The following is a 24,793-nucleotide window of genomic DNA, read 5'->3' on the forward strand; positions in this document are numbered from 1 at the left end:
ATGCAAATTATATATTTGAAAAAAATAATACTAAAAAGTCAGGGAAAAAATGAACTTCTGGTCTTGGAAAATCTGAAAATGTCAGGGAATTTTTTTCATTGAGCTGGACATCCTGTATAATTTAATCGTCTTTCTCGTGCGGGATTTATTCCTCGTGCTTTTTCTTCTCTCGAGACGCGATGAAAGAGCGAGCGAGTTTTGCGATTGGAACGCAATTGTTTTTGGATTTAGCTTTTGATCGAATAATTGATTTTAATGAATTATCAAGTTTGTCAATTTTTTTATTCTCGATCAATTGGGCATTGGTATCTAGAAAAAATTATTACACAGCTGTCAACTAATAATCTTCATTCTAAAATCGTCAGCTCTGAGATTTATTATACTAAATTCACGAGTGTCCTCTTCACCTTTCGAATAGAGAGAAATTTCTAAGCATATTACTCAAAGTTGTAGCTTTCCGATCATCTGCATACGAGAGAATTATCTGAGAATTATGACAAATAGATTTTTACGTCTACAAATGAAAATTGACAGTTTATATATTGACGGGGGGACCAGAGGTGCAAAGTGGAGAGAAGAAAAGATAAATGTAGACAAATTTTCCTCCACACGTGACATGATAAATTATACGAAAAATCTCGCGAGCGTTAAAATAGATATTGTGCAATTATTCCAATTGACTCGAATTAGCGAGTAAACACAAATTGCAAGTTATTTTCGAGAGACTACCGAGCAATAATCTGTTGGCGTGTCGAACCACGCTCATTCTTGTAAATCTAATGCTTACAGCCGGAGAGAGAGAGAGAGAGAGACAGATAATTCTCTTTATGAATTATATGCGAGAGAGCAAGGCCTCACGGGTTATTACTTCCCGTTGTCGATGGGGGCTCTCGCTTTATCGCGATTTTTTGATCGTAGACACGGTCGAGTAACACATTGAGTACACGGGGCCTTTCTCCAAAGATCGAATGCGTATTCTTCTCGGCCTCGCGATGCATCTCGGTGAAAGTCTGCAGCTATCCATAATAGACCCGAGATCGATTTAACGTGGACGCTAATCATTGTCTGCCCCGGTCAGTGTTTGCTGTTATCTAAATCAAATTATACAGATGATCATCTAGATGAAATTTTGGCATTCGTCATCTTATCTTTAATATCTTTACTAAATTCAGATAATTTTGTTCATAATAGACCCGAGATCGATTTGACGTGGACGCTAATCATTGTCTGCCTCGGTCAGTGTTTGCTGTTATCTAAATAAAATTATACAGATGATCATCTAGATGAAATTTTGGCATTCGTCATCTTATCTTTAATGTATTATCTACATCTGCATCTGAGAGGGAAAGAAAGTATTATCTTTACTAAATTATCTTTCTAGAATAATTTTCAGATAATTTTGGTTTAGAATCATGGCACATAAAAATACTTAAATAATAGAACAACTGCGTTTACATATAAACAGTCTTAAAACTTATTATCTAGATGAATCGCCATATAATTTTACCTTTATCTAGCTAGTTTTAAAATCATCTAAACACAACACTGGTTCCGGTGCAACGCGAAGGGAATTATTCGGCTACATATCAGAGTTGGGGGATTCATTGTGTTGGCTTCTTCTCTTTCTCTCTCTCTCTCTTGCGAAGCAAATGAGAAAGGCAAGAAATCGCAGTACTTTCAGCACGATACCGATATCGATTCTATTGGGAACAACCAGTTGACCCGGGTATCGGAAAAACTCATCTGCTCTTTACGCATTGTGAGTTCTTTTTTATTTTTTTACGCTCGAGCGCGGTCTTTGGAAAGAGTGGAGCAAATAATGTATAGAGAATTCTGAAAAAGTGTGTCGACGAACAGCTTCGATCATGCGACGACGACGTGTTTTTCGAGCGAGGATCTTCGCACGAAGGAGATGTAAGATTCTTCTCTACGCAGAGAGAGAGAGAGAAGAGAGAAAAGTTTGACTAATAAAAATATATATTGCCAATGTTCGTATAACGCGAGAGTTGTGAAAACACGCGATATCCAAATAAGTTTTCACCCGAAGGAAAAATCCCCTTCATATTCATGAGAGAATTCGCTTTCTAAAATTGATACCAGTCCTCACGATAATGCTCAGTATATAAATTGTATATACGATGATGCGATTAAGCGCGCAACTTTTACGGCAATTATGACTGATATATATTCGCTGTGTGTTATTACAAACGATCGGATAGTTATCGAGTAACTCATGAAAATTAATGCGAAGATGCGATCAATTATTTTCACGCCAATTAATCACTGAGAAATAATTGAATGGACAATACTTTGTAAATGTGCTCTTGATTTTTATCTTGGCTTTAATTTCACGTTAAATTAATTTCCTCAGACCTGACTGTTTTTCTGTTCGTGTTTATTACAAAGTAGAAGAAAGGCGCACGAAGTTCACTAGGCGGTATTTATCATACAAAAAATAAATTAAGTATGTTTTAAAAGGAATAGTGCTTAAAAAAAGTCTATTATGTATATATGATACAAAAAATAAATTAAATATATTTTAAAAAGAGTAGTGCTTTAAAAGAGTTTACATATTATATAATATGTATACATGCTATTATAATAAAAATAAACTGGAATATTTCTTGAAAAATCGTATACATTCTAATACACAACTTTTGACGATTTTATCATTTTCTGATATCTAAACATTTGAGATAAATAATTTTCAGTACATTTTAATCTCAAATAATATCTAATCTTAAATAATGCTATCGTGAAATTGTTATCTTATAAAAAATAATTTTTCGCAAAATTGATCAGTCATTATTTAAAATTAATGATTCATTTCGTTTATAAAAATTAGGCCGATCTTTTAACATAAAAATTATTTCGAAAAGAGGACAGGATCATACAATTAACAATAAATTTTGGAATATAAATATTGAAGTTTGAATTGATTCACTTTTCCAAAAATATTGACAATTAGTTCGAAACGTCTTAAATTTGTTGGATATATTTTGTTGAATGCCTTAAAGCGCTTTCTCGAAGATGTTCTATTAACTTTGTTATTTCTGCAAACATAGTACAACGCTGAAGATATATTCTTCAAAATAATTGAATCATTTTAGATAATGAAACAAAAATATTTTTTATTCATTATTCTGAATACTATTAATAGATCAATGCCGTTCAATTTAAACGTGTATCGCGAATGATTTTGACCGATCATCTAAATTTCTCAGAACGTACAGAGATAATTTTCTCTTAAAATTTATCATACAATATTAATATTTACCACAAGAAAAAATATTAATATCTGCTATAATAAAATATAAAATATGTTCGATTAATTTTACTATGTACATATTAATGTTTTTTGTTATGGTAAATATTAATTAGAAAATTCTTATAAAATTTTTCCAATCAAATTATATTGTCTCACGATTACCATGACTTTTAGGGTAAATTCTAAGAGAAAATTCTCTCCGTGTACGTTCGCGTAATTTCTCCTAATTCCTATTATATATAAAATTCATCATCATATATTATAATGGCAATATTAATTACTGCATTAGAAATTTTTTTCTATATCATTATTTTATATATATATATATATATATTTTTTTTTAATATAAATATATACTGCACAATAAAAAATTAAAGGATAAATTTAAGCGACCAAATCTAGCACAAATTTATGTTCATTAAAACGACGTTTCGATCATCAGGGTGTGGTCCTTATCAAGTACACTGTAAAAATGTGATTATAATTAATTTGACAAGGTAATTACAAACAGTTGACAAAAAATTAACACATGTATTAACACATGTTCTCCAAAGAGATTGATACTTGAGAATATTATCATAACGCGCTATTACGTACTAATAAATTCAACGCGCCAAAATGTACTAATAAATTAAAGTTTAGTTAAATGAAGTTACTAATAAATTGATTAAATAATAATAAAAATGAAATAACCGCGCGGCGGTAACGGTGTCGTGCAGATGGTAACGCGCGAGTAGAGCATTCGCGAGCAGTCGCGGGTGATGGACCGTAACGTTCTCACAGATAACTCACGGCTTCCAATGACGGCTCATTCGCGTTCTGGTTATGTCAAGTTATCCGAGGATAACTTGTCGAAGAAAGAGAGAGAAGGAGCGACTCGCCACTGTATTTTGAGATGAGGAGCTGACATTTCTTTGAAAAGAAATCTACCTCGTACTTAAATTTATTATCATATTTTATAATGGCGCGTTATAATAATTATTCTGAAGCATCCATCTCTTCGGAGAAATATATGTACATGTGTTATTTTTTTTATATTGTGCGGTATACATTTTGAAAAAGAAGAAAGAAATAATAATATGTATGACAAAGTCTGATAGAGTTTAATTATAGTACTGCTATTATAATGTAATACAATGAATTTTGCACGTATATAGTAGAAATTAGGAGAAATTAAAATAAACTAGATATACAATGATATTATTACATTTTTATGTATAAATGAAAAAATATACATAGTAAGACTAAATTGACTGAAATGACAAGTCAAATATACTTTTATCAAGATGGAACTGTCTAAACAATCTGTAGTGTTTTATATCGAAATATTTTATTGTTTTTACATAATAAGGAATGTTTTGTTTAACTATTTTATCAATTATTTATTTATCGTTGAAAGCATTGTCACCATCTTCTTTATCGACTTGCGGCGCAGGTTGAAAATTCTACATCAGAGATCGATAAATCTCTTGCTTCTTTATCATATTACATAATATATAAAATAATATATTATTAAATATGTATTTTACAAGCCTCGCAAAGATACATAAATTTTCTATTGAGAAATTATTTGTCAATCATTAGTATTTAATTAAATTCTCGTTCGCTCAATGTAAAATGTACGAAATCGAAAGATATCGCGGGACAGAAAAGCACCGAAGAAAGTAGAGCATAAAATAGTCAAATTTTTTATTAAGTTAAAATTAACAAATATAACATCGAGAGAGAAAGAAAGAGAGAAAGAGTCTCGTTCGAATCGTCTTATAATGCTATCATATACAAATATACTCCCCGAATGACACTTTGAGAGGATCCGATATATATATATATACAAGTTACAACGACTACACAATGATATTGTATAACTGCGACGTCTGTAATATTAATTTCTGCGAAGCGGTATACAAAGAGTCGAGTAGATAGCACACTAAAAAAATGGAAAGAGGCTCATCGTTGCTACGAGAGATGTTGTACAATAACTGCGACGACGGTCGAGTTATTGGCGGGAAAAAAGCGAAGGATTATCCAAACGTTATATATTGTACAAAAAAATTGTATAGGTGGCACGCACACATTTTCTTATCCCTATATATACTTTTGTACATACTTTTTACATTTAACATTCACCAACGCGCCGTTAGAAAGAGAGAGAGAGAGAGAGAGACCACCACGTGGCACGGCATTGTACGGTTAATGATACATGATCGGTTGACAAATATATCAATTTCCTGTCGTCGAGGTTGCTTTCGAGTCGCTGTGTCGATGAACGAATTAAGCGCGCTTTATTCGCGAGAAAGAGAAGACAACCGCTTGAAAAACTATATCGAAAAATAAAAGATATTGGATGCGATTCTTAGATCATTCTTGTCATTAAATAATCAAAGTAATTCACCATTTTTTTCTTTGTTCTATACAAACGTATAATTAATAAAATGTCATTAAATTACGATACTTTAACGTCGCGCGTGGTGAATATCCCATCATCGACATCGCCGATATATAGGTATTGAGTGGAGGTGATTCTACGATTCTCTAGACACGGTCTAGGTAGATCTCTCTCTTGAAGTCGTGGGCGGGTATGCAGTAACCGCTGTAGGTCTTGATTTCTAAGACACCTGCGTAGGATCTCGCCGGCGAGGAGCCAGGATCCGTGTGCCGTCGCGGGCATCGTTGTCCTGTGGGACATCGGCAAAGAGGCGAGGCGTTCACCTCCTCGAGTTGCGAGTTGCGTCTCTTGCGAACGGTGAACAGGCGACAGGGCTCCTTACGCTGACACCGTATTTTCTGAGGAGCAAAGCATTTTTTTCAACAGCAAATCACGCAATTTTCGTCTTATATTATTAAATAATATACGCGAAGAAAATTTTCTCTCAGAATTTACCTTGAAAATCGTGGGATATGACATTGGAATTTTATAAGATAGTTTTTCTGATTAATATTTATCACAATAAAAAAATATTAATATCTACCACAATAAGAGTTATCATGATTTTCAGGGTAAATTTGAAGAAAATTCTCTTCGTGTAAATAATTTTCTCGACTTTGACAAAATTTTTTCTGAAGAAATTGCACTTGTAAATGAACAGTTCAGAGTTATAGTTTTTCTTCCTATTTTTTTTCTGAATTTTTTTGTTGACTTACGCTTTGCGGAGAGCAAGCGAAGGCGTAGATAAAGCCTTGATTTCCATCCGGTGATCTATGAGGTTGCCTACGAACTAGATACGGCACGCTATGGTGCCGACATCGACAGTAAACTCGTTGTACTGTCGCATTTGCTGGACCTCCTCCTGGTGCCAGAGTCCACGTAATGTCTCTGTAATTAAAAAAAATTGCGATATTTCAAATGTGTACAATGGTCTAAAAAATATAATTTTCTCCTCGAAAAAGGAACTTTAAGTTGCATATTTATCTCATACACGAAGAGAATCTTCTCTTATCCTGAAAATCATGGTAATCGTGAGACAATATGGTATTAGAAGAATTTTATAAAAGTTTCTCTAATAAATATTTAATAATAAATTTTACTATATATTTTAATACATATGTAACATAGTAAAATTAATCTTATTGTGGTAAATATTAATATTTTTTATTTTGGTAAATATTAAATTAATCAGAGAAACTCTTATAAAATTCTTCCAGTATACCCCACGATTTATCCCACGATTACCATGATTTTCAAACTAAAGAACTTAACTCTAAGAGAAAATTCTCTCCGTGCATATACATATAAACTAAACAAGTCATTAAAGTGATAAAAAGAATTTTTTCTCTAAGAAAAATAAATTTGTTTATAGTATATGAAAATTCGACTTTTACACAGAGAAAAAGGAGCAATTCTTGATGAATCTATAAAATTAAAAAGCAGAAAAAATAAGACAATTAGGATCGAGGAAAAGTGACGTGATCTTCGACTAACTTGAAGTAATTACAGGCAGGAAATCGTTTCACGGGTTCGCAGAGCTTGTAGAGGCGCGTTTTATCGACGATCGTGTATCCGTCGTCCGCGTGAAGACTGCTGGGACAGGCACGGCCATTCGGACAACGACATTGTCTCTCGACCCACGGTGTACCATATAAATCCACCTTGCTACATACCTCGCTCAGGTCCGCGCACTCTGGTAATTCCTTCTCGCTGTCCTGCGCAAACAAACAGATACTCGGGTCATCAATGGAGCTCGATCGATGCTCAATCGTTTTTTTGTTGCCCAACATTTTCGCGGATCGATTCATTAAAAATTCGCCGAATTGCTGGAGCCTCAGTTGATCGGCTGAAAAATTTTCATGTCGCTCTATAATATAATATTTATTATTATATAATATAATCTATATTATATATTAGGTTTGTTATATTTTTTTAACATAAACGGAGAGAATTTTTTCTTGGAATTCTTTTTATTAGAATTTTTCCTAAAAATCATGATAATCGTGGGACATTAAGGTATTGGAAGAATTTTATAAGAGTTTCTCTGATGAATATTTAATAGGAAATTTTACTATGTAAAACATAATAAAATAAATCGAATATATTTGATATATTATATTGTGATAGATATTAATATTTTTTATTCTGATAAACATGAAATTAATCAGAGAAATTCATACAAAATTCTTCCAGTACCATATATTGTTTCACGATTACTATGATTTTCAGAGTTCAAATTTGAAGAGAGAAAATTCTCTCTGTGAATAATTATTATATAATAGATATTTGTCTGCAGTTATATATTATGACGATTGAAGAAACGCGTCTCGAAACGATAACGGAATTAATATTAGCGGGATGATTAAGATCGCAGTGATTGTACCGTTGCGTAATAATGAAACGTCCGAACGTGTGTCGCGCTATGGGACACGGCTAATGAAATAAACGAGACGCGATTGCGCACAGACTCGTAACTAAAGTATATCCGCTCTTTCCTGCGCCGGCGATACAAAGTCTGCAATGCTTGTAACTGGACTATTTAGATGTTGCCAGTCCATTCATTGAGGCAATCGCGTACGTCCTGTCCCGGCCTATCGTCATCGACGACATCAACTACCGTAAGGCGGAGATATCGTTTGTATATGCCCTGCTAAATTTTTCGCCAGATTTCATTTGCGATTTTGCACATCTTGCAAGATCCACTTAATCGAAGAAATCCGCTTGTTAGCCTGATCAATTTTTTCTTTTAATGATTATTCTTTCAATTTGTCGATTTCCGGATACTTTGCGGTTTTACGGAAGAAAAACCGAATAAACATTGATTTCGCGACGAGTAATCACGATCGACATTGACTGATAATTTGATTTCCATCGGAAAATGATTTACTTCCAGTTCGTTTCCTTCCACGTGTTCCCGGATACATTATGGGTGGAGGGAAAAGAAAAAATAAATAAACGTTTCGTCGCGAGAAGTCACGCGCATTTTCTGTTAACGCGATAGATACACTTATCGAAGTGTAGGATAGTGCGTGAGCAGAAGTAGTTAAGCAACGTGCCATTCAGCGAAGAAAAGGCTTTCGAGGAAATGGCCTTCCGCCGTTTTACCGTCTTACTGTGAGCATTCTCCACTTTTTTGTTCACGATTCCATCCTCCGTTCATCTCGTTTGTCTTTTTGCTCTCCGCGGCTCTCTTCCACTACTTTACTATTGCCTACTACTATTACTACGATCATCTCCGTCACGATACAACGGATCGCACGAGCAGCTTTTTACGAGGAAAATGCTCCTTGATCTCGTTCTCTTGGATATCCGTTCGCGCTAAAGTCTATAGCCTACATCTGCGAATACCGTCAATCAAACGACAAACTACGCGAACGGTTGAATAATTTTCCATCTGCTCAAAGAGAGATAGATTTTGCCAGCTTTTTTCCTCGCCGTCGTACAAACTTTTTTTAATTCTTTTTACATTGCAGCCTTTTAGCTTTTATAATTAATAAAAATATATTATATATATATAAATATATAATATACATATATTGTAAATAATAAAATATATTTAACACAAGAAAAAATATTAATATATACACAGTAAAATTAATCAAACATATTTTATATCTTATTGGGATAGATATTAATATTTTTTATATTATGATAAATATTAATCAGAGAAATATAAAATATTTCTATCTTATATTAAATTATATGTTATAAAATTTTTCCAATATTATATTGTCCCATAATTACCATGATTTTCAAGGTAAATTCTAAGAGAAAATTCTCTTTGCGTATAAATAATTAATATTATTTTTTTTTTATTTAGGATTATTCCAACTTCTTGGTAAATTTTATCCAACAGATATTATATATTTGTCTTTTTTTTAAACGTATCGGAAAAGAGACGAAGATATGCTATCAATTAAAAACCAAGAAGTTGGAACAACTTCCGGCCCTTAATGTATTTTTTCAAAAAATTATTCATTCTTAAAATGTCCTTCGGTTCGTTCCGAATGTAGCAGCAGTACAGGTGAATTTTAATGGTCGGAAAAAGACGAAAGAGAGATCTTTAGAATATTTTTGCATCACGCCTACCAATAATCCGTCTTACGCGCCATCCGGTCTTACTCCGATTTCAAGCGAGCTTCCGATCGTTAATCGTGTTTATCCGCATTTCCCGTACGACGCATTTTCTACGCATCTCTTTATCCTGCTTCCGTCGGTTCTAACAAGAGAGAAAAGAAAAGGCGTGCGTAACGAAAGACGAAGGAAGGTTTTTGAAGCTGATATTTAGCGAAGAACGCGGCGGGGATTCGCGCATATATATACGATGGTAAACTAAAATGGGATAATAGAAGGACCGGAAGGGCGCCGTAAACCATCCGGAAGTTCTCACGCGTCTCTCGCTTCTCGCACGGCCGCAATGAAAATGACACCTGGCACTCGGATGGACATACCACACGACGGCAAAGGACGCGAGAGAGAGACGGTCGGAAGTATATAAGAGCGGCCTGTGCGAGGAGAGAGAGAAGAACGAGACAAGGTAGAGGCTACGGAACAAAAAGGAAAGAAGAAAAGAGAGGCACGGAGACGCACGACGACGCAGGGAATCTGGTCGGATGGATGGATGGATGGATGGATGACGTTAGTAAAAAGATCGCTCGCTCATCGTACCGTACATCGCTATACCGGATGTTTCTTAAGAGAGCTCGCAAATCTCGCGCCGATCGAAGATATAGTGGAACTGCTCGATATGATTCGGGATAATTAATCGCGATTCCTATCGTTCCGCGAATGCTCAGAGATAACTGTATAACACAGAACGAGTTTGTGCAATCGAGAAAAAAAGTCGTTCAATTTTCAATCGAAAATATGTATAGATTACATTTTTTTGCATCAGGATTCGCTTTTGAGATAATTGATTCATGCTTAAATTGGCTCGAATTTATTTTTGCAATTTCATTACAAATTTTATCTGGTTTGGTAATAAGCAGAAAATTATCATGCTGCGTACTAAAGTTTGGTATGAAATATTTTGTTTATCACTTTTTTAGCATCTATTTTTTTTTAATATTTGAAATTTTTAATATATTTTAAAATTATTGAAGTTTTATTATTATATTTTAGTAAAAATTAATTAAACATATTTTATATCTTATTGTGGTAGATATTAATATTTTTTATTGTGGTGTTGAATATTAATTAGAGAGACTTACAAAATTCTTCCAATATCATATTGTCCCACGATTACCATGAATTTCAGAATACATTTTAAGAAAATTCTCTCTATAGTTTTTAATATATTTTAAAATTATTGAAATTTTACTATATATTTTAATCAAATTAATCAAACATTTTTTATACCTTATTGTGATAGATATTAATATTTTTTATTACGGTAAAAATATTAATTTCTTCAACACTATATTATTCCACGATTACCATAAATTTCAGGCTTAATTCTAAGAGAAAAATTCTCTCTGTGCAGTTGTACTACGTTCTCCAATTTATCTCCTCTATACATACATAACTTACATATGGGAAAGGGCTACTCTCCCTCGGTTAAACTGCGCTTTCTAATTTATCCGGACAAATTAACAAGTAGATGTATAATTAGCGCATTAGAGAGAAAGAGAAAGGAGCAGCAAATACATTTTAAAAAAAAGAAGAAAAGAAAAAAATTTTCAAGAGCGAATATATACGCGATTCGCAGATGGGAGACGACAAACCGAGCCGCACGAGACTTTTGTCCGATATAAAGAGAGCACATTTTTTTTCTCTTCTTTCTCTCAATATATACATACATACATTCATACATATACATATATGTATACGTGTATCCCCGCCATATCATTCCTGCGCACGTACTCTCGGCCCACGTGCGAACGTACGTATCTACGATATGTCATACTTGGGTGTTGCGCTGTATCCGCGCACGTGTAAACCTACGTATACCCCGTGCATATGCATACATTGTGCACGCGTGCAGATACATATACGCACACGCACGCACGTATATATACGGCCGATATACGTAGGTGTTTACAGCTACGACAGCAACAGGTTCGAGCATCGAGTGGGCGCCGCTCTTTGCTAACGGCTACGTTTCCCTCTCTCCACGATACTTCCTGCGCGCCTGTAAGCGGACGATTTAGCTTCAAATCCTCGGAATGTTACCCGAGAGAATATATATATGAATTCGCATATGTACGTTGTTATGGATATATTAGGTGCATACGCGGTGAAACTTTCGGAGAAAAAATTACCGAGGAAACGCGCGCCATTTTTGTGTTGAAGGAGAAAAAAATATCTACGCTCGAGAGAGCGAAATTGCTGATTAAAAAGTTTTTTTTTAATGAAAAATATAAACGAACAATATATGAATTCGCATATGAACGTTATGTTATGGATATATTAGGTGCATACGCGGTGAAACTTTCGGAGAAAAAATTACCGAGGAAACGCGCGCCATTTTTGTGTCGAAGGAGAAAAAAATATCTACGCTCGAGAGAGCGAAATTGCTGATTAAAACAAGCTTTTTTTTAATGAAAAATATAAACGAACAATATATGAATTCGCATATGTACGTTATGTTATGGATATATTAGGTGCATACGCGGTGAAACTTTCGGAGAAAAAATTACCGAGGAAACGCGCGCCATTTTTGTGTCGAAGGAGAAAAAAATATCTACGCTCGAGAGAGCGAAATTGCTGATTAAAACAAGCTTTTTTTTAATGAAAAATATAAACGAACAATATATGAATTCGCATATGAACGTTATGGATATATTAGGTGCATACGCGGTGAAACTTTCGGAGAAAAAATTACCGAGGAAACGCGCGCCATTTTTGTGTCGAAGGAGAAGAAAATATCTACGCTCGAGAGCGAAATTGCTGATTAAAAAAAGTTGTTTTTTTTTTTTAATGAAAAATATAAACGAACAATATATGAACTCGCATATGTACGTTGTTATGGATATATTAGGTGCATACGCGATAAAACTTTGGAGAAAAAATTACCGAGGGAATTTAACACGCGCCATTTTTGTGTCGAAGAAGAAAAAAAAATATCGATGCTTGAGAGCGAAATTGCTGATTAAAGTTTTTTTTTTAATGAAAAATATAAACGGACAAACGCGAATAAATAACGCGAAATATGTGTGTGTATGCGTATATTTTTTTGCAGGCGATGTTTTTCCGACGATGCATTTGCGCGAGTCATTAATATTCAATCGCTTTGTAGAGATGATAATTTATTCGGAGAACTTAACGAATAGTAATGTGTGATTCTCTAGCAGTAGTAGAGTAAAATTGACTTAAAGAGACACTGGTATATCTAACGTATATCTTGATCAATTGAGGAATATTCAAAGAAGTATATACGAAGGTATATAAAAAGAGACATAGCTTTCGTTCATATGATGAAAGATAGGATGTTGCTTTCAGTTTTCTATTAAACAAATATAAAATTGCATTTTGCAGGCAGATACTCTTTAATTTATAATATGCACGTGTAAAATTAAATTTTTAATTAAATTGGAATATCTGAGCAATGTGTGTCTGCAATATTGAAATTTTATATAATATACAGAGTGTTTCAGAAGTGGCGGAAAAGTTTTTAATGGCAGATTCCTATAGATTATTTGCAGATAATTTTTCCTCTCAGGTCATCATTTTTTGCATATTCCCAATTTTTGCCATCATGTATTTTTGTAACTAAGCCTTAAAAATTCTAAAAATTGTTTCCAAATCTTATCGAAAATTATTGGTACTTCGACATTTTTGTTGAAGAAAAATCTTCCAAATCTTATCTCTCCTTTAACAGGATGTCCGGAATTTTGGAATCATGTATATAAACACGCAGATAATTTTATCTTAGATATTATTCTGAAAATCATGATAATCGTAGGCCAATGATATTTTGAAGAATAATTTTATAAGAGTTTTTCTGATTAATATTTGCCTAATAAAAAATATTAATATCTACATATATATAGTAAAATTAATCGAATATATTTTATATCTTATTATGGTAGATATTAATATTTTTTATTGCGGTATAAATTCATCCAATATCATATCGTCCCACGATTACCATGATTTTCAGACTAAATTCTAAGAGAAAATTCTGTGTAGAAAAAAATCATATGTAGAAATCATAAGAGAAATCATTATATAAATACGGAGAGAATTTTCTCTTAGAATTTACCCTGAAAACCATGGTAATCGTAGGACAATATGGTATTTTGAAGAAGAATGTTGTAAGAGTTTCTCTGATTAATATTTGCCGCAATAAAAAAAAAAAATATTAATATGCACATACATAGTAAAATGAACCGAATGTATTTTATATCTTATTGTGGTAGATATTAATATTTTTTATTGCAGTAAATTCATCCAGTACCATATCGTCCCACGATTACCATGATTTTCAGACTAAATTCTAAGAGAAAATTCTGTGTAGAAAAAAAAATCATATGTAGAAATCATAAGAGAAATCATTATATAAATACGGAGAGAATTTTCTCTTAGAATTTACCCTGAAAACCATGGTAATCGTAGGACAATATGGTATTTTGAAGAAGAATGTTGTAAGAGTTTCTCTGATTAATATTTGCCGCAATAAAAAAAAAATATTAATATGCACATACATAGTAAAATGAACCGAATGTATTTTATATCTTATTGTGATAGATATTAATATTTTTTATTGCAGTAAATTCATCCAGTACCATATCGTCCCACGATTACCATGATTTTCAGCCTAAATTCTAAGAGAAAATTCTGTGTAGAAAAATGATGAATTAGGGATGAAATAAGGATGTTGATGAGGAAAAAAATGAGAAAAAAAAACAATGAATGAGAAGTGGCTTACCCCCACTTGGTAGAGCACCCTGGGCGTCACGTGCGTCAATCTGTTCGTGATCTTTCTATTGCGATTGATCATTGCGATCTCGATCATCGTGTCGTCGACTTCCTGATACTCGCCGAGGTACCCTCTCTCGTCGAAGAGCAAATACTCGTTTAGGTAATCGTCGTACTCGGCTCTCTCGAAGAACTCGCATTTGCCTCGACGGACGACGCCGACGATCGCCAGCAGGATGTACAGCAGGTGCTGTATCGCTTTGCCAGTCATCTTGTGCGTTTCGCACGAGAGACAGGAGAGGAGCCAAATTCTCTTCCCGATGCAAAAATCCCGGCCGCCTCTTCGTTTGTGTTTCCTTCTCTCGAACTTTTATTGCGTTTTACCTTGCTCGCGATCGGAGAAGAGAGAAATCCGAAAAAGAATGGAAAAGGATCTCGAAGACGTTTTTTTTTTTATTCGCTAATCATAGTAAAAATATTCGCGCTAGAACGGTCTCTCGGAGATCGAGTTTTTGTAAAAAAATCGGAATATACACGTGATCGATATAATTGGATGTATACTATTTGAAGTCCATTTTCAACGACTCTCCAGACGTGAATTATTTTCGCTTCTTCCAATCATATCTCGGAAGGTGATAAATTCACTCGGATCGATCCTGGAAAAGGATGAAATTGCGAGGCGCAATCTGGATTCTTCCTCCTGAAATTTTTCACGCGGACTTTTACTCGTTCCCGCTCGCGGAGAACAACGTTGTTGTCACGTGTCTCTATTTACCGCCGACTCGAAATGAATTCATTCTCTCTCTCTCTCTCTCTCTCACTCTCTCTCTCTCTCGCATATATCTTCCACGCACCGTATGATTTCTAGAAGCATGAAAGAACGGTGTCGGGGCCCGATAGAGCGTATCCGCGCACTCTCACTCGAATTCGCGGATTATTTTTGCGCCCGAAATGATCCTCCCGTGTTCGGTCCGCGATCGATCCAAGTGGATCCCGAGTCCTCTTTTATCAAAGGGGGATCCTTGTGTACGCGCGTGTCGCCTCCTCTCGTGGGGAATGAAACGAGCAAAACCTCGATCCACCGAGGTCGAGTGAAACGGAACGTCGGACGACGAGATCAACCTATTCGCGAAGGTATGCCGTCCGCTCGACTGGACTCTTAAAAGCCAGAAGTAAAGCATGAATGGATGCCCCCACCTTCTTCTCCTTTGCCCTTCTCCCTCTCTTCTCTCCTCCTCCTTCCTCTTCTCATTCTTGACTGCTTCGCTCTATCCCCTTCTTCCCATTCTTTCACTTGCTCTTACGTCAACCCCACTACTATACTCTCTATCTCTCCTCTTTGAACGTTTTCATCGTCGCCGTTTTCTCGGTCTCGGGACGTGTCGTCTTCGTCGTCTTCTCGTCGCCGCGTTTGTCCTTGCATCGCATCCTCTCTTCCACGGCGCTCTCTTCTCCCCCGGGGAAGGAACACGTATGAAACGAGCGTTTTACTTTTTCTCCAGAGTCTCTCCGACCCGTTTGCATTCGCGCGAGCGCATAGTCTGTTTTGCCGCAATTTACTACGCTCCGCGTAGCTTTTTGTGCCGCGGTCTCTCTATCTCCTTCTCTTTCGCCTTCTCTCTTCTCTGTTTCCTCGTAAGCCAGTTTTTTTTTTTTTTTTTTTTTTTTTTTTTTTTATCAATGATTTCCTCTCTCCCTCTCTCTCTCTCTCTTTCGATCAGACTTTAATCTTCAAATCCGTTCGTCTCTTGCAATTCCGCGCAATTTTGCATTCCGCGTATTCAGAATAAACCATTCATTTCTAGAACCAAACTATGTGTCGATATACATGTAAGAATATTTGATCAAAAACAGAAGATTGGATAATAACTAGTTAATTAGTTAAAAAAATTAATAACTTTTAACTTAGCTTAGTTAATTTCTTAATGTATTAATTTTTAACTTTAACTACTTATTTTTTAATTAAAGTATTATTAATTTTTATGTTCATTTGTCATCAATTGTATAATTACCAAAAAATATATTTCTTATATAAAAATCAAAATTTCTTAGTTTTTATAAATTTTGAAAGAATTAACAAACAAAATTCTAATTTAATATTAAATGTTTTTAAAAATTAATTTTTGATTTAACTTCCAGTTAATTTAATCTTAACTTTAACTGATTGTGAGTTAATTTCTTGTTCATGCAAACTTTTAACTTAACTAAATTAATTTTATAAGCAACTAACTTTAACTTAACTTAGTTTTAAAAAATCATTAAGTTTTACTCAACCCTGCGAAAACATTATTACATTTGTATTCACAATGCTTTATTGCTCAAGCATCCTTATTCAATTATTTGCGATCTCTTTGCAGATTCTTCAGATGGGTCTAGACGAAAGTATTTTATAATCAGGGATAAATTTAAAAGGGATTAATTTTCTTGGAGATATATTTGTCTTTAATAAGGAAAAATATGTATATATATATATATATATATATATATATATATATATATATATATATCGTATAAGAAATGCTATAGAGATGTTAAAAAAAATAGTGCATCTATTAGAGGCGATTTTCATACATGATATCGTTCGTTCTGAGAGATCAAAGATAAATTTTTACAATAATTATTATTTATCTTTGTTGCAGGAAAATTGTACGCCGTATTCGGCAAGAGGCAGGGTCGCATCGTATTTACGGAAAGTGCTTACGGCTTCGGCGGACAATTCAGAGTTTTGGCCACCCTACCGGTTCTGGAGAGTTTCCACCTCGCGAGAGAACTGCGGACGCAAACGTCTGGATTGGCCAGTCCGCAACTAGTTTTTAGTCATTGGGAGGTACATAAAAGCTGACGGATGTATCTTTTGTATCTACCGCGTCATCTTATTACGCAGAAAGATGTTCTTAGAAAAAAAAACAAGAATAGAAATACAGAAATTTAAATAACGTCTTTTTTCAAATATTTTGCTGTCTTTATTTATTTTTAAAATTTGTATTTAATTAAATTTTTAAAAATTATTATTAAAACATAATGTTAAAAAAATAAAAGGTCGAAGTTGTGAGCTTTGAAGTCCGCGAAAACATCGAAGAAAAAGATATTTCTTCACTATATATATATTTCTTTTTACTCTAATTTTATTTTATATATTATATATATAATTTTATATATAAAGTATATTATATTGATTTTATTTAAATGTTTCTGGGGTTTCTACAGGTGATCGAGCAGGATCCTTACTGGGTGCCATCCACGGAAGAAGAATATCTTCATTTCGGCGAAAAAGCGGACAGCGATAATCGAGCTAAACGCTACATGGACGCGGTTCGTCGAAGAAAAGGCCTGCCTGTAGACTCCCAGCTAGTTCCGCACGCTGAGAAACAACGTACTCTTTCGAAGAACAAGTGATGCGAAGTTCCTTTGCGCGATTATTACGTTCGGAAAGCGCATTTACTCCAGGTTTCACCCTTCCACCTCGAAGAAACTCGATTATCTTACGTCCATTAAAATTTTTATCTGCGAAGGTGTATAATTAGAGTGCGAACGTATAAGAACAGAAAAAGATGTTTACTTATTAAGAATAAAATATTAATTGGGCGAGTAATGTTTAATTTTGAAAAAAATGACATTTAAAAATTACATATTAAACCGAATATCTTCTTTATTCGCCATCACTCAAAGTTACATATTTTTATTCATCTTTATTTGTTCAACTAAACAAATATGTTATTATATAAGAAATATGACATATTTTGTATAAAAACAGAATATGTATGAGTGAAAATGTATAATATCGCACACAGAACTGTAAAACAAAAATTACAAAGTAAAAGAAGACACTTTTATCATAGAATATTTGCATAAATGTTATTTACATTAAATAAATGTACATATGTATACATTTGTGTCAAAATAATGACAGACATATATCATAAACTTGCAATGTACTTTTTACACAAAGTGTCCTTGGTCAATTTACAAGTGTTTTGTTATTATAATTTTACAGACTGTGTTATAAATTATTGTAGATGTTTATTTAATCATCGCCAAATACAGTTTTTTTTCCTTGAAATCCCTGGGCCATTATTTTTTGTTGTTTTCTTTTAGCCGACCAGGAGGGATGCAAATCAATATTTTCTTCTTTGTTATTAATATTATTTGAATTTCTATTATTTGAATCCTTGTTAATTTTATTGGGTGTTCTATTATCTGATTTTTTAGAAAAAGATGGTTTATCATTTCTGTACTTTATGTTTTGCTTTTTAATTCTGTTACTTGATCGGAATGTTTTGATTGGTGGTTTGTAAGATTTTACATGCGATGTTGATGCACCAATAGCACTCCTCTGAGAATCTTGATTGTCTTCCGTAACGAAAAAATCATCCAACATTTTTGTTGCTTGTTCAGTTGCAGAATCTGGAATTTTGATAGACATCTCTACATTTGTACTAGATTCTTGCTCCTCCAAGAGTTTAGTAAATCTCTTCACAGTGGCTTCCTTTGTAACGCTACATGGTTCAATTACATTTGGTTGCTTATGTATAATTGTATCTTCCTCCAATCCAATATTTTTTACCAATTTTAACTTCTTTTCTTTTTTCAAGGGTATACAATCCTTATTCAATGACTTTTTACATTTGTGCAAATTATCTATTGCTTCAAGTGAATTATCTATTGATTCAGTGTTGCATTCTTCCTCTTTAGAATTAGATTGAGAGTGTTCAATATTTTCATAAGAATCAGTTTTGTTTTTCTCTGAACTTTTCGTTTGAAGCTGAGGATTTTCTTTTAATGACTTTTTAGTTTTTGTAGCACCCTTACTCTTTGATTTAACATTTTTCTTCTTTCCTTCTACTATATATTTTTTACAGTCTGGGAACTTCTCCTTAAATTGTTCTAGTCTTCTGTTTAAAGTCTTATAATGTGCAACCCTTGCCATTACACGATCATTATGACTTAAAGACTCATCTTGTAATATTGTAGGCAAATCCTTCTCATTTATGATACCAAACTTGAAAATATCGTCGTCTTTAATTTTTTTTATCGCATAAACTTCAGCAATAAGCTTATCAGCTTTTCTTTTATATTTTTCCTTTTGACTTTCATTTCCATATCTATTTCGTAAAAGTTTAGCTTCTCTGATAAGCTTATTGACTACACAAACCCGTGCTTGACGAACTGCATGCCGCAGCTGAATAATCTGAAAGTATTACAAGAATGAATTACGCAAATAAATAAGCAATCACAATTGTAAACAATAATCGCTTCATTCAAATCATACATATATATATATATATACCTCGTTATGTATTTCAACCTTCGACATTTTAAGCCAAGAAAAATTTCTTTACAGCGAAAATTTCGATTACATAAATTACTTAGCGTAGGAAAACAAATATATAGGTAGGTAGCGATTTTTTTTCTACCTCTTCACAAAATCGCAAATAAATAATAATAATCAATAACCTCACAAAAATTTCGAATATTATTCTCCAAGAGAGTCGACAGTACTCCACAGGAAAATCATGAAATAACATCTGTCGGTCATAAACTATTTTTGATGGAAGAGTGTCTCGTTTGACTCGTGTTGTAACTGACAACAGCCACTCGCAGCGATCGGTGCTTGGAATTTGTCCACTGAACCGACCAATCAGAAGCTTCTGTGTGAATGAATCGGTCAATCGACGACACGGCTGTCACTCTTTCATATTGATGCGGCTTTAAGTTATCGTTCTTCACGGACATGAGCCACAATGAATGACAGGACGTATCTATAGCTATATTGCTGCATGACTGTTGATTTACGAAAGCCAAGCCGCTATTCTGGAATCTGGAATTGTGTGGAATTTTTGCAACTAATATTGCTCTTCTATTGAGCTTCTTGTGATTAAGAGACACGGCTTTTAACAATGGTGGGTACTTAATTGATTTTCCTTTTCAATTGATTTTAGAATTTATTTAATTGTAAGAAAAATTTGTAAGTCATAATTATAAATCTCAAAGTGTTGTAATGTCAAAGTCGCTGTGTGGTTATGTACGAGTTTATGCAAGTAGGAATAAGTAGAAATAACTATTAAAGACATGTAGCTTTTTTTCTTTCTGTAATTGCTATTTTAATAAACAAAAAAATAGGATTATTCTACTTTAGTCTTATTTTATTGATATTAAAAAGTTATATGGAAAACTAAATATTAAGCAATAGATCGTATAAAATAAAAATAAATTAAACATTTTTATAGTAATAAAGCAAAAATATAGGCTGTATTTCGAAATTATGTCAGCATGTCGTTTTTGTTTAACATTTAGTGAACAAGAATAACAGGCAGTATTGTCATGAATTTTGGAATGCAGTCATAATATACTTGCTTAATCAACTTGTGAAATTATATAAATAAAATCTTTAAATTTATTGACAATAATATAAATGTATTTTTCAGTTTCGCAATCAGTATGACAGCGATGTAACAGTATGGAGTCCACAAGGACGTCTGCATCAAGTGGAATATGCTATGGAAGCTGTAAAACTGGGATCGGCTACTGTAGGTCTCAAGAATAAAACACATGCTATTCTCATTGCACTGAAAAGAGCATCGTCGGAACTGTCAGCTCACCAGAAAAAGATCATACCGATAGACAAGCATATGGGAATCAGTATTTCGGGTTTGACTGCTGATGCAAGAATATTGAGGTACTATCTGAGTTACTATTTAATTTTCTTAATTTTTTCTCAAATTTTTTTATATCTTATATGAGGTATATAAATAGAAAAAGACATCTTTTGACACTTTCATTTTATGTATATTTCATTATTTATGACAACAAATTGTTGTTATTTGTAGCCGTTATATGCGAACCGAATGCCTAAACTTTAAGTATGCTCACGACGATACATTACCTGTGAGTCGCTTAATCACATCCCTGGGAAATAGAATGCAGACATGCACGCAGAGATATGACAGACGTCCGTATGGTGTCGGTTTACTCGTAGCAGGATACGATGTGAGAATTTATTTGATAATTATATTAGCAATCACTATTGACACATTATACACCAATATTGTGCTTCTCTAAGGATAATTATCCTTAACAGGATCAAGGACCGCATATATATCAAACATGCCCATCAGCGAATTATTTTGATTGTAAAGCAATGGCTATAGGGTCTCGCTCTCAAAGCGCGAGAACGTACTTGGAGAAACATTTGAACGAATTTTTATCGTGTGATCTCGATGAGTTGGTGAAGCATGGCCTTAGAGCATTACGTGACACCTTACCTAATGAAGTCGATCTGTCAGTGAAGGTAAATTTCTCGCCTATTCTCTAAAATATGATTTCTTTAATGTATCACAAAACTTACAGTTATAAATGACTTTCAATAAGCAACTTTAATTTTACTAATATTGAATTTTTTTAAAAATATATCACTAATTAAATAAATGTGTTTTCAGAATGTATCAATTGGAATAGTAGGAAAGAATTATGACTTCACAATTCTCGATGAACCAGCAACAGCCACTTATTTATCCCAGATTGAAGGAGATGATAAACGCGCTAGACCTGCAGAGCAGGTTGTGCAGGACGATAGGCCTCCACAAGATCCACCTGCCGACGAAGGCCCGCAAGATCCTCAAGTAGCCATTGCCATGGATACAGATTAAACGATAATAAAAAAAAAATTAAACAATATATGAAATTTATCCTATACAATTTATATATAAAGATTAAAGCACATTTTATGCTTAAATATTTGTTTTGTAACAATAATTAATCCAACAAAATATTTATTACCAGTCTATTCACATAGTAAAATATATTTAAAATTTTTTACAATTAATTTATCATGTGTTTTTTACGATGTAGTTTGGATTTTTATATATGTATAAAGCGCGAGATTCATTCATCGCTATTTTATACTTGGTAATAAATATTATATATATATATATATATATATATATATATATATATATATATATATATATATATATATTTATTACCAACTATATATGACTACAGAGCGATGAAATATCGTTCAATGCTGTCGCAGAAAAATTCATGCTATAAATAAATAACTATAATGTAACTTCTGATAATATATATGTATATATATACATATATATCGCGCAAGTTGTGTTTACAGAACTAGACTATTTTTTTATTTTTGTATTACTGTATGACCATCAGTCTGTTGCTTCTTTCGTTGTTTCAATATATTCGTCAAGAAATATTCTCCAGCTTTATACGATGACCGTACTAAGGGACCACTAGCAGTATACAAAAAACCTAGTCGATTTCCTACATTTTCCCATGCTTTAAATTTCTCGGGCGTTACGTATTCGATGACCTTTAAATGCCTTTTAGTGGGTTGCATGTATTGTCCCAATGTTAGAGCATTTACACCAGCATCTCTTAGATCCCGCATTGTCTGTTCAATTTCTTCATCACTTTCGCCAAGGCCCAACATTATTGATGATTTTGTGATTAAGTTAGGATTGAACTTTTTGGCTGCTTTCAATACGGCCAGTGACTGCCTGTACATAATGAACAATAGATTTTTAAATCTGAATTAATAAATGCATATAAATTAATTAACATACATATGAAATAATTATATAATATTATGTATATTATTAATTATATGTAATAAAAAATTACAAGGAATATACCTATATTGGGCGCGTCTATCTCGAACAAAAGGAGTTAGACGTTCCACAGTTTCGATATTATGCGCGAACACATCTAGATTCGAATTTACGATTGTAGCGACACAATTTTCATCTCCTCTAAAGTCTGGTACCAGACATTCCACTAGAATATTGCTTCTGCAACATAATAAATTAAATCTCTACAATATATCTAAAGATGAGTAACTTTTTTTTATTTAACACAAATATATAAAAAAAAATTAGAAAAGAAAAAGGAAGTTTAAATTACCTCTTTTTTATCTCCTTAACAGTTGATGCGATATGACTAGACCCGCCATCCTTTAAATCTGAAATAATTGATATGCATTGAATGGCTTCTATAATAGTACAATTTGTGCTATCTAGAAAATAGTTTATATTAATCAATTAACCATCACGATCCACAGATGTTAAGACAATATAGTCCACACCCCAGTCTGTTACTGCATTAGCAGTATTGATTGGCTCTTCCGCATCCAATGGTGGTGGTGTACGTGCAGTTTTAACCGAACAGAAACGACAGCCACGGGTGCAAGTATCTCCCATTAACTAAATAATCAGCCATTGTTATCTTAGCTTAAATAAATAAGATTTATTCATTTCATACAGATTTAAAATTTATTTCAAAATTTAGATATCATTAATGAGGGATAATTCCCTTAAGACTTTTGAATATAAAAATTAAATAATTTATCATACAAACCATAATGGTAGCGGTTGCTGTACCATGAGCACCTCCACCCCAACATTCGCCAATGTTGGGACATCTGGCTTCCTCGCAGACTGTGCTCAGCCGTAATTGCCTTAACTGTGACTTTATCTTACTGTAATTTTTGCCTATAGGTATTTCCGTTTTCAACCATGGTGGTAGTCTCAGTCGTCCTGATTCACCCTTTTCCAATTTTAACTTTCCATCATACTCCTGAACAGTGTCTTTTAGAAAGTCCTCGAACTGTGGGCCATCCTCTAACTTTTCTGAAAATCCCTTCTTACTTTCAGTCGAAGTTCGTGCATACTGTAACAAGATATTTTCATAAATGCAGTGCAAGCTCTTATATAATTCTATATTGCGATAAATAATAAAATTATTTTTAAAAATTGTTAGAAATCTTTGCTTTGGAGTAATTTTTCATAAAATAAAGACAAATTATTAAAATTTACTGATAGATAAAAGTGACAGCTAAGAGGACACTTTGGACTCGCGAATATCCGTAACATCTCTGTCGTAAAATTTAAGACAATTCGTCAGAGCTGAAGTTCAAAGGTTATCAATCGACCCATGTTTTGATACAACAGATCACGCGATCTAACCTTATTTTCAGGGTTCAAAAACCCATGTCAGAATGACATTTAATTGACCAATCAGGATGAATCTTTGCTCTTGTCATCCTATGATGATATAAATATTAATTATAGGTTGTATAAGATGAGAAGAATAGAGAGGAGGAGATGAGAGAGGAGAGGAGAGGAGGAGGAGAGAGGAGGGGAGGAGGAGGAGAAGAGGAGAAGAGGAGGGAGGGGAGACAGGAGAGGAGAGAAGAGAGAGAAGAGAGGAGAGAAGAGAAGAGAGAA

At 33.6% G+C, this 24,793-nt stretch overlaps 5 protein-coding genes across 6 annotated transcripts in view; 2 read left to right on the forward strand and 3 right to left on the reverse strand.

Annotated features, from left to right (window-relative positions):
- Positions 1–18,903, forward strand: part of LOC114945125 (elongation factor-like GTPase 1) — a 51,919-nt gene extending 33,016 nt beyond the window's left edge. The window contains exons 5-6 of the mRNA XM_029321219.2: positions 17,192–17,379; positions 17,760–18,903. Of these exons, the coding sequence (XP_029177052.2) occupies positions 17,192–17,379; positions 17,760–17,948 (377 nt within the window). The 3' untranslated portion in view covers positions 17,949–18,903. The remainder of the gene's footprint in view (positions 1–17,191; positions 17,380–17,759) is intronic.
- Positions 4,943–15,717, reverse strand: aos (protein argos). 2 transcript variants are annotated; one of them, XM_029321223.2, is made up of 5 exons: positions 15,407–15,717; positions 14,563–15,252; positions 7,188–7,408; positions 6,410–6,581; positions 4,943–6,052 (listed from the first exon to the last, which is right to left on the reverse strand). In XM_029321223.2, the coding sequence occupies exons 2-5, from the start codon at positions 14,821–14,823 to the stop codon at positions 5,801–5,803; spliced, it is 906 nt and encodes a 301-aa protein (XP_029177056.1). In that variant the 5' UTR covers positions 14,824–15,252; positions 15,407–15,717; the 3' UTR covers positions 4,943–5,800. The 2 variants fall into 2 exon arrangements, with proteins under 2 accessions (XP_029177056.1, XP_085344654.1); XM_085488528.1 differs by having other exon boundaries at positions 14,563–15,717.
- On the reverse strand, positions 17,751–20,088 carry LOC114945127 (uncharacterized). Its single transcript, XM_029321222.2, has 2 exons — positions 19,840–20,088; positions 17,751–19,740 (listed from the first exon to the last, which is right to left on the reverse strand). The coding sequence occupies exons 1-2, from the start codon at positions 19,864–19,866 to the stop codon at positions 18,577–18,579; spliced, it is 1,191 nt and encodes a 396-aa protein (XP_029177055.1). The 5' UTR covers positions 19,867–20,088; the 3' UTR covers positions 17,751–18,576.
- A 223-nt stretch (positions 20,089–20,311) lies between these two features.
- Prosalpha6 (Proteasome alpha6 subunit) lies at positions 20,312–22,284 on the forward strand. Its single transcript, XM_029321224.2, has 5 exons — positions 20,312–20,452; positions 20,978–21,228; positions 21,380–21,539; positions 21,631–21,840; positions 21,989–22,284. Exons 1-5 carry the CDS (start codon positions 20,450–20,452, stop codon positions 22,196–22,198), a joined length of 834 nt encoding a protein of 277 aa, XP_029177057.1. The 5' UTR covers positions 20,312–20,449; the 3' UTR covers positions 22,199–22,284.
- On the reverse strand, positions 21,689–24,542 carry Las (lipoyl synthase, mitochondrial). Its single transcript, XM_029321187.2, has 6 exons — positions 24,383–24,542; positions 23,925–24,236; positions 23,614–23,770; positions 23,472–23,529; positions 23,204–23,359; positions 21,689–23,068 (listed from the first exon to the last, which is right to left on the reverse strand). The coding sequence occupies exons 1-6, from the start codon at positions 24,437–24,439 to the stop codon at positions 22,693–22,695; spliced, it is 1,116 nt and encodes a 371-aa protein (XP_029177020.1). The 5' UTR covers positions 24,440–24,542; the 3' UTR covers positions 21,689–22,692.
- Between the last annotated feature and the right edge of the window lie 251 nt (positions 24,543–24,793).

Source organism: Nylanderia fulva, unplaced genomic scaffold (genome assembly GCF_048542155.1).
Source record: "Nylanderia fulva isolate GAGA-0341 unplaced genomic scaffold, ASM4854215v1 Scaffold7, whole genome shotgun sequence".
NCBI lineage: Eukaryota > Metazoa > Arthropoda > Insecta > Hymenoptera > Formicidae > Nylanderia > Nylanderia fulva.